We start from the raw sequence: 18,064 nt of genomic DNA, 5'->3' as shown, positions 1-18,064 counted from the left end.
TAAGTCAAACTTTGAAAATCATAGTTAAAATTTAAAAACAGTCGTGACTGCCCCGGTCCTACTAGTATACTGAAGGAATGCATATGTACTCTGGTGGATTAAAATGAAATCAAACCAAATCATTTTATCAAGGAGATAATTATTAATTAAATTATTACTTCTTTATATTTATGTTAAATTTTTATTATTACAATATATAAGTAATTTTTTCCAAATAGAAGTATTATAATATTTGTAAGAAATCTAAGATTTTTATGAAATTATTATGATAGTATGTATGACCATATTCTATTATATGTTTGGCAAAGTTAGAGTTTTCTGATTTATTATTTTTAATGCTATTTGTATGCTCTTAACATGTATGAAAATTTTGCGATTGGTCATACCCACGTATGTCAAGTCGCAATCATCACAAAAAAGACTGTACACTCCCTGTTTATCAAATTTTGAATCATTATCATACGATTTTTTATTAAAATTATTATTAATCTATTAAATTAAATTGTTATTAGTAGGATATGCAGGTGTTAAACCACTTTTTTATATTTAGATTTTTCAGTTTTTTTACTAAAAGGTGTATATTAATTTTATATATATATTTTATCTTTTTTATCAGGTAATAATTTTGTATTGTTATTTACATTAATTTTGTTATTTATTTTATTATATAATTTGTTTATAGTACCGACATTATAACCGTTAGCAACAGCAATGTTTTTAATTATTTCTATTTCTTTTTTTAAGGAAGTTTTTCGTGTTTGAGATATTTTATGGCACTATATAGCAATGAATTAAAAACAGCCATCTTTTGGGACATGTATGAAATGAATGGTAATTAATTATTGGGTCTTTACGATATATTTCTAATTTTATTTTATCTATTTATTTTATGTATTTATCAATTCTATTAAATTCATTTAATATTAAATTTGATTCATTTTTAACATTTTCATTGTATATAATTATAGTGTCATCTACATAACGTTTACACAGTAGTATATTATGCTGAATCAGAATTTTATTGATACAAGAATCTTCTAAAAATTGCAAATATATCTCTGCCAAAATTGCCGACAACGGTTCATCCATAGCCAAGCCAAATGGTTGTTAATAATATTGATTGTTGAAAGTAAAGTAACTGCATTCACAACATATTTTGATCATATTAATTAATTTGTTTTTATAATGTTTATTTATTTCATTATTGTTGTTCGAATGTTTTTAATGACAGTTAAAGTTTTATTTAAATCTGTAGAGTACGTATTACAGATATCTAAAGATATGCAGTTTGCGTTATTGTTTACGTTAATATTATGTAAAAATCTATGATATTATAATCATTTTTTAAATTTTATTATTTAATTGATTCCTTTAATATATTAACTAAAAATTTGCTTAAAAATTATGATGGTGAATTTGTAAAATCTATTAATGGTCTTATCCGTATGTTATTTTTATTTATTTTTGATAAGGGTTTCATATATGGCGCGTAACTATTACTTTTTTTTCATCTGGGATAACACATTTTGACTTATTGATTAAAGTTTTGATTTTATTTATATATGTATTTGTAGGACTTTTGATTTCAGAAAAATTATTATATCTATAAATTCATTAGTTCTATTTACATTCTATATTCCTGATAATGGGTGTACTGTTTTATCAGCTTTTACTATATGTGCTTTATTATTAATTAATTTAGTTTTAATATATTTTTGTATTTTAGAATTTATATTACGTATATCGTCCTTTATGAATTTATTATTTATTTTGTAATTATTATTATTATTATTTATTAAATTAGATTTATTTTTTTCTAAAATTATATCTTATTTCTTTGTCGTGAATCTTATAAATGTTAACGTCAGTATCAATTATTGTTTGCTTCGTTACGCATTTTATTTTATCTTGTTTAATATTATATTTATATGCATAGGTCATCTTATTAAGTTCCTCTTTACTAAAATCAATCTGTGTCATATTGACAGCACTATCTCCAAATTTATGATAAGAATTTGAACTACTTGTTTTAATATATATAATATTATTAAAATTGATATTATTGCTTTTAATACGTATATCTTTAACTTTATTTATTTTAATTTTCATTATATTTTATTTCTGTTTCAATATGATTGTAATCTTATGATCTATAATCTTTATTACCTGATTTAACATGATGTTTCCTAATTCATGAACTAAATCAGAATATGTTAAATATAATTGAAAATTAATTTTTTGTTTATTAATATATAATTTTTTTATTTCGTTATTAATCCATATTATTTTAGCTTTGATTTTAGTTATAAGGCTGATTTACTTTTATTTTTAATATGAATATTAACATAGTTGAGTGTAATATTATTTTTAATCCATATTTTATTGCATTTAAAATTAGCTATGATTTTTAATGAAAAACTATATGATGATTCCAAATTTGATAAACAGGGAGTACACAGTTTTTTTTTTGTGATGATTGCGACTTGATATACGTGGGTATGACCAGTCGCAAAATTTCCACACGTGTTAAAGAGCATACAAATAGCATTAGAAATAATAAACCAGAAAACTCTAACTTTGCCAAACATATAATAGAATACGGTCACATATACAATCATAATAATTTCATGAAAATCTTAGATATTTAAAAAAAATATTATAATACTTCTAATTTGGAAAAATATCATATACATTGTAATAATAAAAATTTAATTAATGAACAAAAATCTTTAAAAGACGATATATTATTTAAGATCATACTAAACATAAATATAAAGAAGTAATAATTTAATCTAATAATTATCTCTTTGATAATTGGTTCCGTTTGATTTCATTTTAATCCATCAGAGTATATGTATATTCTTATACACACTGTATCCTTCAGTGTACTAGTAGGACCGGGGCAGTCACGCCTGTTTTTAAATTTTAACTATGATTTTTAAACTTTGACTTAAAATGCATTAATCTCAACTCCTGATAATGGCTTTCAAGTAATCCGAAATATCTAGAAAACGTATCAATGTGCTGGTAAGATAGATTATATTAATTAATTAATTTATTTATATGATATTTAACATATCAGCGGTACTATGTTTGAGAAATTAATTTATGGTATTTATTCAGGTCGATTAACTTAATTACTAATTCGGGAACAGTGAATAATTATGTAGAGAGATTATATTAATTAATTAATTTATTTATATGATATTTAACATATCAGCGGTACTATGTTTGAGAAATTAATTTATGGTATTTATTCAGGTCGATTAACTTAATTACTAATTCGGGAACAGTGAATAATTATGTAGAGTTTAAATTAATTTTTTTAAATATACTGCACAAATTAATTCTTTTTCCTATTTGGAACTTAATAGACTATCTAATTGTCTGGCTAGCAATATTAAAGTCAAAATATTTTTAGTAATATATCAGTGAAAAATAAAGTCTGAAGTTGAGAAAGCCGTTTATCACACATCCACAGAACTTTGTGATCTGATCCCCTTCAGTACCCACTTATTTATTCCCATAAAAGATTGTAAATTTCGATATTCAAAACTTTCTTTTCAACATATGATTCTTCAAAAAAATTGAGGAAAAGTGTAGATGTTCAAGTGGATTAAACCTTCTGGTCCTCAACTCTAGTCCACCAGATCCTCTGTTAAAAAAATGTGAAGTGTTGCAATATTCCAATCATTTTTAAAAATAGTGTTTTACCATAAAAATAAAGTTAAAATAAATATTGAATTGTAAAATCTTCGGAATTTTTGGCCCTGAAGCCCCTAAAGTAAAAGAAATTGTAGTATGTTAATATTCTTTTCAAAATATAAATGCTCTATTTTAAATAGAACATGTTCTATTTAAAAAAAAGTTGTATAAAAGAAGAAGAGGTTCATGTCTTTTTGCGCTCAAAAGAATTTATGGGTCCCTAGCCACTTCAGTTAGCAACCATTAAAACACTACAAAATTAGAATATTAAAAAAAAAAACGTATTTTACCTACTTAAAAAATATTAAAATGCAGCTTTTCACGCCAGTAATAATTAACAGGCTTTAATTAAAAATTAAAAAGGAGCATGGGAAATTCAATCGATTCTTTTTCAAAGTGTCATGTTTCGTAGAAGCTAGTAAAACAAACGATACATCAGCAGTCACTAAAATGATTTATGTCCGAAAAACTGAGCAATTAAAATATTAATAATTATATCTACCAATGTTCAGAAGATTATTATTACATTAAAAATTGTATTTAATTTGATTTACTGATTCTTATTATGTTTAAATTTTATTTCTTCACGTAAAACGGAATTTTTTGCTTTCCCTGGCGATTTTTAGAATATTTCAAAAAATTCCAGATCAAATTATCATGTTCAATGCCCACGTTTGAAGGTCTGGTGGATAAAATATTTAATTATGTAGGTAAAAGTTATATCGCCTAGTGGAAATAAGATATTAAATTATTGCTTTGCTGCTCCAGAGCAAATTATTATTAAGGAAGAAATGAACATTATTAAGCTTAGACAAGTTAAAGAAGGAGGTGAAAGAATATGACTAACATATCTTACACAGTTTCTGTCAATTAATATTATTTTTTAAAGCTATATTCGAATACTAGATATCATAAACGTTGTTTTTCTTCACTTTAATTATTTCAACGTTTACTTTCATTTTGAAATAAAATAATATTTTTGTTCAAGATCTTGAAGGAAACAAATTTTGTTGCTCTTTCAATAAAAATGGTTTGAGTTCGATTACTCAAGAAATTGTTTTTTATCAGATTTATTTTTACGTTCTCTCTCTCTCTCTCTCTCTATATATATATATATGTTAAAACATGTAGGTTAAAATTAGTAGGAATATGCTAATATCGCTCCACCGACCATTAGGATTGAAGTATTTCGGCCACATGGTACAGGTCCCACCCCACTTCCGTCTCACCGAGTCAAGAAGCCAATAGTATTGTAGGCCTGACCCATCCGCCATATTGGATCCCCCCCCACAACTGACTTAGACCAGTAGCATAGCAGTGTTTTGGTCCCACGATTTCCATCGTCCCTGACACTGCCCCTCCACTATTTTGAAATTCCCATTCCCTCGGAGGAATTAGGGTTCTAACCTAATTAACTTTTACACAATAAATATTAATCATATATTTCAAACTATTTCAAGGTTGGTAATACAGGATCATTAGCTATTAGTGGCATGTGCTTATTTGTAACGTGACTTATCACAGAAGAATTAAATAAATAGTGTGTAAAGTATAAAAAGTAACTAGTCTGGCTAGGTCTCAAACTAGGTCATCCGGTAAGAGTGGAGGCTGGTGCGTTAAGCCTCGCCGCCACTCCGTCTGCCAAGTGGTAAATGCAAAATATTTTCTATTAGTCCGCGAAAAAATGTTAAATAAAATTAAACATATAAATTAACAAATTTAACATTAAAAATAAATTTAATTTATGTATGTGTTTGTGTGTGCGCGCGCGAGTGTTTAAAAACAAGACGTACCTTAAGGACGACCGTTACAGTTATGGTCGCTGCACCGGGAGACGAGAGCACCGTAATGTTTACCATACGAATTTTGGTGTGCGACTGAAGAAGAACTGTGTGTAGGTAGAAGTACATGAGGATGATCCTGATTGTCATATCGCTGACCCGGAAGACGACTCTCACACAGACGAGGTTGTGGTTGTGGCTCCTGTACAGCCACAACCAATCGGTGCACAGCGGTGATCGGCAGCGATGGTGACCAATCCAAATTTTGGTGCTAGGGGAAGCCAGCCAATTCGTCAGTAGTGGGGAAATAGCGGCACTGCGCCAGTAGTTCTCCTAGTGGTCGCTAGGAGCGCTAGTGTCGCAGCCGCCATCTTCTCCGTGGAGAATAAACCTTGTAAATTTTACATTTGACCTTACAACATAAGATAAACAATCAACATCACCTACTGTTTTCCGGCAAATGTTTCAGTATATTCTCACCAAGACGAACCCTGACGCGGTGATTTGCACTGATGGGTCGAAACAAGACGGTACCGTTGGTTGTGCTTTTGTTGTCAATGAAAGGACTTATATGTTTGGCCTACCCGGTATTACAAGTGTGTTCACCGCTGAACTACTCGCTATAAATAGGGCTCTAAATATCGTTAACCCTAAATATAGAAACATTCTTATTTGCAGTGACTCGTTTAGTGCTCTACAGGCGCTAGAAAACTTTTATTCCAAAATTCCTGTCGTCATTGAAATTTACGATGCAATCGCGGAGTTAGGTAATCGCAACACAGAAGTAAGTTTTTCCTGGGTCCCTAGCCACGTAGGGATTCTAGGTAACGAAAAAGCAGATTATGCTGCCAAAGAAGCGTGTATTCAACCTCCTTTCACCACCCGGATGAAGGGAGGTTGAATACAACCTCCTCCTCCTTGTTTTTCTTTGAAAAAAAATTGCAAAAAAATTCAAAAAAATAAATAAATAAGTAAAAACAAAGTACTAAAAAAAAAAAAATAATAATAATAAAAAAGGAAAAAGAGAATGGATTTTTATACTTAAGCAAGATGCCTGATTAAAGGATTACTTTAATGAAGTAAATTAAGTGAAATCTCACCCATGCTAGTATTGTAAAATCCAGAATTAAACTGAAACTAAAGAAATCAAAATTCTTTATGCATCAAACATTCTTCTACAAAAAGATAAAGTAATTAAAGCTAATGGGTTCATACTCCTTCGATGAATAAATTCTCTTTTTATTTAAAATAAATTTATCAAAAATAATATTTTTATTAACAATAACTACAAGAGTAATTATATCAATTTCATCAAACAGAGTAATATTTACATGAATATATAGAAATCAATTTAATTTCCTTTTTACCCCTTTAAAAAAATAAGTAAAATAAATGAACAATCAATAAAATATTTAATTATTCAAAGAATATCATCCTCAATCATAATAACCTCAATAATTATTAATATAACCATTAATTGCCCCATTAATGAAGGAATTTTAATAATAACGAGAATTCTAATAAAATTAGGTATAATCCCCTTTCACCTATGATTACCAAAAATAATAAAAATAATAAGATGAAATATGTGTATAATAATAATAACCCTGCAAAAAATAATTCAAACAATTATTTCAACTCAAATAACCAGAATAAAATTAATAATAATACCAAAAATCATAGGATCAATTTCAGGAATAAAACAAACATCCTTAAAAAAATTAATAGCATACTCATCAATCACAAATTCCCAAAGGCCCTTTTCAGAGATCTCTAAATCCCCGTACATTAATGTATACCTATTGTTTGTTAAAGATTTATTTTTTCAAACAATAGTTTACACACGTAACTGGATGAGAAAATCCCAAGCCATTTACCAAGATTTGAGTGCATGTGTACATAATATTCTGGTGTAAATTGTGAGAGGAGCAGAAGTGGCCAAATAAAGTCAATGTAATCCCCTGCACAAGTTGTCTCTCTCGATTATGGCATACATTTCTCTGATCATATCGACCCCCTTGCGATTGGCTCCGCTTTTTGGACGATTGCATAGTGAAGTATCGAAACAAAATATTTAATAAGAACCTAGAATTTCGTTGTCATCAGTTTATAAGTCAACAATATTTCTGTTGCTTACTAAAACTATACTGAATATAGCTTCTTTAAATCGTTGTGAATATAATTCCTTACCCGAAGATCCTTTATATCTTTGTCTTTTAAAGATGATACCGTGTAAAGATATATCTTCTCATATGAAAAACGATGGTCTGTATGGTCATCATTACCAATGTTCAGATTGTCAAAATGCCTGCTAGTAGGTGATATTATTCCAGGATCATCCTCATGTACTTCTAATCTCACACATAGTTCCTTTTCAGTTGCACACCAAAATTCATACGGTATACATTGTGGTACTATCGCCTTCCGCCTCCCGGTGCAGCGATTATAACGGTTAGGATCCTCCTCGAGGCACGTTATTATTTTACACTCACACACACACACACACACACACACACACACACGCGTGCGCACACACACACACACACACACACACACACACACAAATAAAGTATATTTTTAATATTAAATTTGTTAATCTATATTTAATTTTATTTAAACAGATTTTATTTCACGGATTATGCAGAAAAGATTTCGCATTCACCACTTGGCAGAGCGTATGGCCGCGAGGCTTAAGGTAACAGCCTCCACTCTTACACGGAGAGACCTCTTACCAAGTTCCAGACTTAGCCACACCAAGTGCTCTTTTACACTTCAAATATTATTTTTTTAATTTTACCGCCGATCTGTCACGTCTGAACTTAGCAGACGATAAAAACAGGTTTCTCCTGCTTTAACAGGAGAATCATCATTAAGTTGACAACCTTCACAGGGAGTTTTTCACAGGGAAAAAGGTAAATTTCAAATGATGGATTGTCAGTTGAAAAGTAGCGGTACCAGTGAGGAGAGAAGAGTGGAACCAAAACTCTGCAGTCTCATTGTTCCACGAAGGTGGTGAGGAGGAAATTCAAGATGACGGATGGACCCGGCCTTCAATCCTATTTGCTTCTGGAGGAGAGGATGGGGTAATGGGTGGGCTCTGTGTCAGGAGTTCAAATAAAATACTGCAATCTGTTTGGCCGGTGGCGGAAAACCTACATATTCCTATTAGTGTTAAAATTCATACCATGTAAATTTATATATACGGTTTTATATGAATATATATAAATGCTTATGTTATATTCGTAAGTAGTAATATAATAATTAATGTTTATAAGTCATGATCTTTAAGATTCAATTTTGATAACTATATACTTGTGTGCAATAAACATAAATAATAACTCCTACGCTGTAATTGAAGTAAAATATTTGTGAAGCTCCGACCAGACCCGTCATTCAGTTGTACCGTGGTCGAAAAATAAATGGCTGGCTGTAATAAGAATTGAACACTTGAATTTGTAGAGAATTTTATTAACTTGTACAATTTTATTAATTTACTTTTAATGATTATCATTACAACTTATTTAATCTGGCTTTCAATTTCTCATTAAATCTTAATACTGTATAATCTCCTGTGCACTACCTCTATTTGTACCGAATAATTATTTTAAGAAGAAAGACATATTCCTTGAGTAGCATCTTTTCTTAGATTACTAGTTAAGAGGTTTTAAAAAATAGATAGATAACACAATAGATTGTAAAACATGAGCTTACCTGTGTGTTCTATCTCTTTCTCGAGCGTTTGCCTGACTCCTTTGACGTGCCATTGAGCCTGAAGCGGTACTGAATTTCTTGCGTCTGTGTTTGTTAATGCTGCACCTTTCCATTAACCGTTACCTTTAATAATAATAATTAGCATTTATTTAATCAAAATTCCCTTAATTAATAGTGACAGAGAACATAATTCAATGTTTCCCATAAAAAGTGGGTTTCTGTGTACTGACATGGTGATTTGGAATGTTATAACATTATCAGTGAGGAAGATAGAAAATCTTTTCACTGAGGAGTTAAAGTGAGAATTTTCTGTATTAAGCCTAGGATGAGAAGGTTGTTATTCTTGAGTGTGGGTGTACCATTTTTGGAAATGACTCATGTCAGGTTGCCTACTAACCTCGCACGGGAAGTCTCTTTGACACTCCATACACAATAAATTGGGTTCACCGATAACCGAAATAAAACCACTTTTAAAACAAAATTCCAGCAGCACGACGAGTAGCACTTCTGCTCTCTAGCACTTCCCCAATAATAATAATTATTAATAATAATTAAAAATCTTGGTTTGGGAACATTGTTTCCAAACAACGACTTTTTCAATTCTCTACTGATTCTGTCAGCATCTTTCCTGATTTTATCTACTCCTTGCTCTTTTTCCTCTTCGCTTGTAGCGAATTGGAGGTTTCTAAACGAGGGTGTTTGCGTGCATCCTCTGCCACGTTTGTTTGTTCAAGAATATTCATGAACATTTATCTCTTCTGTAGCAAGGCTAGCCGCCGGGGTACACCCCCACTCCAGGGCTACTAACCTTGGAGGTCCGATCCGGTACTCCGGTGGAACCGGCATATGTCTTGGCAGAGAGCGAGTGCACAATCTCTGCACTGACTCCAGGCTCCTACTCACCGAAGCTTTCAGAGCTCCCATGCACCGACATACATGGGCACCATTGCTATATGCTTGCCAACACAGGGGGCATGTGGACAACGGAAGGGTCTCCGTTACACCTGCAATAACATTGACTTTGGCCACCACATCGCCAGCTCTAAATATGGTGTGAGTCCATTTCCAAATCATTAGTAGTTCATATCCTGTAGGTTGCCGAAAAATCCAGTCCGTCTGGTGACCTGAAGTTGGAAACAGGTCAAACGTAAAAAAGCATAACCAAGGAATTTACTCGGAACCCCGTTAGCCAGCTATGTGTATTGTACATAAGTACAGCTGTTGCCGCCCTGAACGTGGAACGTAGATGTTGTGTTCTGGACGTGGGGATTACCTACCTCAGTGAATTATTATTATTATTATTATTATTATTACTAAATAATAACACTTTTCATAAGCTCTAAAAGTAATCTTACTTTTATAAAGTCAAATTTACCAATCTACCTCAACTTTTGTTTCATATTTCAGTAAGAACTTATCTTGATGATTTTGTTATATTTAGAAGGTATGCAGTTGAGATAAAACTTTTATTTTGCTCAAAGTGTAATTATATGGGTTGATTTTATTACTTCATTCAGTATTATATATCAAAGGGAATAAAGTACCAGTGAAAGCTCATATCGAGTTTAAACTCATTTTTACACAACATAAAATTGTAATAAAAATAGATTTAAGAACTCTTAGGATATACTGCCCTCATAACACAATTCTACATCATGAAACCAATCCATTTTGAACATTTATAAGTCGGTATCTAAATTTTTTATTTTCTCGCAAATTGCAAGTTTTATTTATCACAAAAAAGAAACAAAGTTTGAACCTTAGGCTTACTAGGTAGATTTCCAGACTATAATATGTTTATTTATTAAAAATTATCATGCACTCTTTAATAACTAGATATTAGCAATATAAAGAAAAATCAACAATAAAAATATGAAAGGGAATTTTGAGATACAATGGAAGAATATGTTGTAAATAAGATTTTTAAAAAAATAATTTAAAAACAAAGCTAAATACTAATTCGTAATAAAAAAGATGGTGATCAATTCTGCATCACTGTACCTCTTGCAGGAAGGAGAACTTCTTTCTTTCTTTCTTTTTCCTATTTAGCCTCTGGTAACTACCATTTAGATAATTCTTCAGAGGATGAATGAAGATGATATGTATATGTGTAGTCTTGTACATTCTCAGTTCGACCATTCCCGAGATGTGTGGTTAATTGAAACCCAACCACCAAAGAACACCGGTATCCACTATCTAGTATTCAAATCCGTGTAAAAATAACTGGCTTTACTAGGACTTGAACTCTGGAACGCTCGACTTCCAAATCAGCTGATGGGAAGACGCGTTAACCACTAGACCAACCCGGTGGGTTAGGAAGGAGAACTTAATCCTTAGCTATATTACATGATCCAATACTTTATGCTTAACTGGAAGCTGAACTGTATTTATTTGTTGGTAAGTCTTGAAAGATATTTAATTTATTTACTTTCAAGGCAACAACAGGTTTATACTTATTAGAGTTGGTTTATGATAAATGAAATTTGTAGCGTGTGAAAATGCCAATCCTGATCCGGATTTGAATCCAGAACCTTTTGGATGAAATTGAGAAACGCTACTATTCTGCTGTGAAAAGTTATAACAGAGGTGTATGTTTCCTCCCATTCATCGCTAGGGAAAGAAGAAAGAGCTAATAGGTGGCACATTTACAGTGACCATAAATATAATGCAATAGGACTATACAAAATTGAAAAATTACACTAGACAACAAAATTCCATTTTTTTGTTTGTTAAAAGAATGTTAATAATATTAGAATCTTTTACTGTTTTTGACGCTGATTACAAATATGTAAATAGTTTCTTTCTATCAGGCATAGGTTTTTTTTGTAATTACCATTTTTGTTGCAAGAAAAAACGTTGTGAATAGTAGTGAAACAATATTATACATGCAATTTCTACAAGTCTAAAATATGCTTCTTTGGATTTTCTGGTCTAGTTTGCTGTAGGTACATCAGTCTTGATACTTCAGCATTCTTGGGTTCCATTTCTGCTGAAAGAGTGTTTCCATGTTGGATATATCCTCGTGAAAGCATTCTCCATGTTTGTCACTCACAGTTCTAAGACTGGTAAGGGAAAAATTAGATGGGGATCCTAATGGATATTTAGTGACATTTTATATCAAAGTGCTTTATTTTTTTTAAAAGCTTAGTTAGAAATTCTTTGTAGTTATTTGCCTTATAATTTCCAAGGAAGCTGTTTATATAACCTTCTTAAAAGATTTCCACGCAGCAACCGCAGTCATAAAAACTGTCTTAAATATCATTCATTAATTTTCTTATTTGTGATCCAAAAAGTATAACTTCCTTTACCTTAATATCACTTACATTAAGGGAACTTGGTTTTTAGAAAGTAAAATCCAGTTCAATCCTGACCCGTTGCTTTAATAAAATTTTTCTTCTAACTTAGTTTAATAGTAGAGGAGAAAGTAAACTTCAGATTTTACTAGTGCAGGACTCAATGTTTTTCTCCCCTACAGTAAGTGCTTCTCTTTTTGGCCACTTTTATTTTAACATAATGATACTTTCTATCTCTGCTGTACCACACACTCAAAAAAAAAAATATATTTACAATACTGAAATTGTAAACCAAGTAATAGTGCTATCAGTTTCAAGTCTTCACAAATATGACAAAAATGTTTCTCATGTTAAAAATATTTAACAGAAGTCTTATATTTTCATATGACTCCTTCATAGGCTGCATAAATTAAAAGCATTGTCCACAACATTACAGTAAGTTAAATTCTATTACTGGAAGAAGAAACTTTCAAATTCACTCATGTCACGGAAAGTGTGAAACTTTTACCACACTCTTGTGGTACTCCTGTGTTACTGTGGACAGTGAGGCACTGGTCTTATAGCAAGGAGAATATAAAGATGTTAAACAGTGTGTCTGGTCTTAGCTTTTATTCCTGGCATTTTTATTATACAAAAATACCAGACTGTGAAGTGATCCTTCGCTTCTTTCCAAACCATTGGAATTCCAAACGTCATGTGACAAGATCATTCAACCAAGCAATCAACAGGATTACACATAAATTGCAGCAAATATGAGAATCCCAGAACTTGCTATGATCACCCACTTTATATCCAAAATATAATTTAAATGATTTTTTTATCAGTGGAGCTATATTTCTCCTTTGAAATTTTTATTTTACCTCACTGCAAATGAATCAGAAACTATCTGGGTGTATATACACTGACTTTACAGGGAAAGATAGAATCACAAATTGGTAGGAAAAGCAGTTACATCACTAAATATTACACACACGAGAGCTCATACTTGAGATATTTTTCTTAACTAGCATGATTCATTGTTTATTGTTTACATCCAGCACTGAGTCACCTAAACAAAATTTATGTATGCTGCGCATTATGTAACTAATTAGTGACATAAAATCATTTAGAAAGCCGGCCTCTGTGGCGGGACTGGTAGCGTCTCGGCCTTTCATCTGGAGGTCCCGGGTTCGAATCCCGGTCAGGCATGGCATTTGCACACTCTACTTGTCATTCATCTCATTCTCTGAAGTAATACATAACGGTGGCCCCAGAAGTAAAACAAAAAAAAACACAAAAATTACATTTAGAAATAGATGACATGAATCATATATGTATCATCTGTAATAGTTTTAATTACTGTGTAAATAATAATAATATTATTATTTTTCGTGGCTATCTATAAACTGAAATAAATTATAGTTTATTTAGCTACTAAATTGCTACAATAAATAGAATAAATAAGTAGATAATATATTATAACAGATAACGTAAAAAAATCAAATATTGCATTGTTTATGCACATGTACTTGCTGGAAAATATGAAAAGGCATTACAAAATATTGGAGGGTGATAGGGAAATCCTGACTTCATATTCGGAATCAGCGCTCAAAAAAACACAAACTTCAACAAATATTGAATTTGTTACATGTAACAGAATTATTATTGACCAATGTTTTCAGATAACGAGACTTATTGTCACCAAAGACTGATAGAACTCCTAAATACAGTACTTAAATAGAAATACGGAAATAAAAATATATGTTAGAGTTATTCTTACTTAGGAGATACAAGACTGAATAATCTATTAAAAATGTATAGAGTTCATGAAACTGAAAAAATATTCATCGATTTCAGAAAAGTTACCATAGTTAAGAAATAGGATCAGATAAAGGTGAAAACTACTATACCAGCAGTTTAACGTCTCATATACTCTTTAGAATTAGAAGTAAATTATATATTTATATTATACTGTATTATTATTATTTTCACTATTTTGGAGACAAGAACATAGTAGCAGTTGTACTATATGAAGACTGATTCAATTTTAGAGATACAAGGAAATTAAAAAAAAGAAAAATTTAATTGCGATTTTTCTTAAAAAGTTAATTAACAACAAATAAATTGAAAAAATGGCTTAAAAACATAGTTTTCAAATAAACTGGATGACAATAACAGTTTGATCTTCTTCAACACTTTTAACCAGATAATGATAACAAGAAGGAAATATTAAATAAAATCACAATTTTAAAGTCTCAAACTTTTGTCCTGCAATTATGTTCATGTAGTATGTTTTTAACCAGTTCAATAAAAGGAGGAAGTTCTCGTTTTAACCGGTATTTTTTGTTCTTTATTCATCGATTGAACCGATTTCAATTATTATGTTTTAATATTTTTTTTTAGAGAAAGTTACTCTAACTGATGTACCCGTTAGTTCTAACAGATGATTATATATTATTCGTTTAACTCGTGTAGAGTGTATTTAAAATAAAACCCTATGTACACAATTGATTTTTATTTTTTTTATTTTTCACCATTGCTTGATATTGGATTACTAGAGCATAATGGTATAAAATCTGACGTCAGTCTAAAATTCAAATTATTTTTGTCAGAAAATTTAAAGAAAACTTACGATGTTAAATGCAGACGGCAAAAGAATGAACAGACCGAGTATCTTTCGGGATAAGAAAATCCACTCTACCAAGTGCCAACAACCTCTTTGAGGGTGAATGAGCGAGTAGAGATCAAGACAATTTATTGTCCTTGGGACAGAAAATGGCCCCAGAACGCAAAAGAACCAAAATTAGTCAACGGCATTAGTATGCAGAGGGCAACGGGAAACCACTGCATTAAAGATCCTGAAGAATATCCCTTTGAGTTCGCATGGCATGGCTCTGTTCACGTTCGGAGCTGGCTATGTGGACCGCTAACCTTCGCTAAGAAGGTACTTGAAATAAGAAGACGAAACTCCTAGTTCACGCTCCTCCCTTGAAAATCGCTGAATCGTTTTATAAAATATTTTTTTCATATAGGCACCATTTTTTGTAGGCCTATTCATATTTACAATAAAACTAACAAATGAAAAAAAAAAATAATCTTAAAAATAACTAACTGCTAAACATTTTACTCTTCTTTAAATTTCGAGTTTTTTTAATTCGGGGACAAATTAAGCATATTAGCAATTAGTTTTTAATCTAATGCCAACTTCAAAAAGTCTTAATCTAAAGATTTGAAAAATATTTTTTAGAGGGGTTTTTTTATATAAGTTTTATCTATTTCATTAATTTTTTAAAGTTTATATGTAAAATAAATGCAAGCAATCTATATTATTATTCTTATGTAATATTAAATCGTCTATTGTAGTGCAAATTTTATCATTTTAAGCCCCAATTTTAAATTATATTAGATGAACTTACATATACATTTTTCTTATGAGTCACTAATAAATGCCGGCCTCCGTGGCATTGTGGTAGCGTCTCGGCCTTTCATCCGGGTTCGAATCCCGGTCAGATATGGCATTTTTCATACGCTAAAAAATTCCATTTCCATATTCTACGTACAAACTTCATGCTTATGTAGCAATATTATAAAGCAAGATAAAGTAAAAAAATATTATCTACTGCCAGGATGAAATAAATCATAAGTAAGAATTTTCATATTTTCAGTATTAAAAGTAGTAAATAAATTTATTGACATGCATTGTTTTATAATAGATAGTACTTTTTGATTTTCATCGATTGCTGAAGAAATTCGTTGTTACAATTAGTAGTATCAAGAAGGAGTTTCTCAAATTAAAAATTCTTGATTATTTTTTAAACAATAAGCAACAAAGTAAGAAACGCTTAAAGAGGCTGACCTCAATACGGACAAAATTGATTGAAAATAAAACATTTTCAAACTGTTCATAACAGTTTTTTATTTTCTGAAAGAAAAAAAAATAAATAAAAAAATACTGGTTTGGATAAGCTGTTGAAAAGATTCATTTCTCACGTTTAGTTAATTGTAAACAAAAATAAAATCTGAAAATTCGGATAATTATAAATATGTCCAAAAGCAATTTAGTTATAGGAATATTGTAAGTTGCTGTCTTACATATTGAATTCTTGAATCTTGAACATCCCTTGGCAATCTCTTATTTTTATTATTCATAACCTAATTCTCATTTTTGAATTTATATTTATCAGTTGGCTAGATTATTCTCATTAAAATAAACATTTTTAATATCTGCTTTGACTGCTAAGGTTGTGTGTATAATATTTATTATCCAATACATATATTTAAAATTTCCTACATAAATAAAAAATAAATCCTTTAAAAATAATTCATTAGACAAACGAATTCGTTTTAAAAATTGATGTGCCGAATTCCTTAATGGTCGAAAGGTTTAATACCAAGTACGAAAACGTTTTACAATAAAACAAATTTAATAAATGTTCTTTAAATTTTAAGCTAAATAGAACCTTAAGAGACATTTTAAATAAGACTATTACTGAGTTTATAATCTCTGAATGTCATGAAACTAGAGAAGTAATTTCATCAAAATTATTAATGGTTTATTATTAAATGAATAAATTAGTTACAGTTTGTACATATATTATATATATTAAGTTTCTGCTTAGCTTTTTAATTATAGAAATTTAAACTACTAGATCATTATAAGATACTTTAATTTTTTGACAAGTATTAATTGTATTGATAGCGACTAGTCTATAGTAACAACCTAAATATTAGGAAATTATACAAATGCATGAATTAAAGTATTCTTCCAGATAAATTTTTAAGGAACTTTATATAATATATCGAATTATTTAACAGAATGTTTAATACAACATTTTATTTTTACTACGACTGCATATTAATAATATTAATCTCTTCTTACTCACCGATGGGTGTGCTCTAGTAGAGAAGCTAACTGTCAGAGTTAATTTTACAGACTGCACAAGTTTCTGTTGTCTCTCCTTCCTACGCATTTGTCTACACCCGACAAATCCCAAGGGATGTTGAAACATGACATTCTTTAGTTTCGCGTCGAAATTGAGTGAACGCATAAACGACTGGCTTATTTGATTCTGACTCTTTAAAACAAGTAAAGTTATTTGTTGCTGCATACAATACCTATTTTTAAATTTTTTTTCTGTTAATCGCAAAAGAAGTATATATTCATTTCTTTCTTATCAAATTTTTGTTTACCTAAAAGCTTAATTTATTTTCGCATAAACTTACGTGCATGTGCATTTATTTCTGTATGTTTATGAGTAGTGATCAAGAAAATATGTAAAATTTTTTTAAAGAATGATGATTTTGCATACTTCAGATAGACTGTAAATCTGTTTAAATATTCAAAGTAAGTGATAAACGGTGATATCAATTTTTATGCAGTGAAAAATCAATTTAAGACCTTTCACTGAACAGACAATAAAATTACCGTCTTTCATGATATAAAAAAAAAACTCATATAAATTACGTTTCTACCATCACCCTACTGGTAGTCTATATAACAAAAACCTCGGGTTTTCAATCTACATTCAAATTATGGCATCAATTAGGATGATCTCGCAATTTTTTTCTTTCATTCTTGCTTGAAAGATGTCACAA

At 30.2% G+C, this 18,064-nt stretch overlaps 1 protein-coding gene across 1 annotated transcript in view; it reads right to left on the bottom strand.

Moving 5' to 3' along the window:
* LOC142332546 (basic helix-loop-helix transcription factor scleraxis-like) overlaps positions 1-17,488 on the bottom strand; it is a 51,796-nt gene extending 34,308 nt beyond the window's left edge. The window contains exons 1-2 of the mRNA XM_075379004.1: positions 17,353-17,488; positions 9,198-9,320 (exon numbers count right to left, since the gene is read on the bottom strand). Of these exons, the coding sequence (XP_075235119.1) occupies positions 9,198-9,310 (113 nt within the window). The 5' untranslated portion in view covers positions 9,311-9,320; positions 17,353-17,488. The remainder of the gene's footprint in view (positions 1-9,197; positions 9,321-17,352) is intronic.
* Positions 17,489-18,064: the final 576 nt, after the last annotated feature.

Source organism: Lycorma delicatula, chromosome 1 (assembly GCF_047948215.1).
Source record: "Lycorma delicatula isolate Av1 chromosome 1, ASM4794821v1, whole genome shotgun sequence".
Lineage (NCBI taxonomy): Eukaryota > Metazoa > Arthropoda > Insecta > Hemiptera > Fulgoridae > Lycorma > Lycorma delicatula.
Note: the sequence above shows the minus strand (reverse complement) of the source record. Positions and strands in the feature narration are given on the sequence as shown.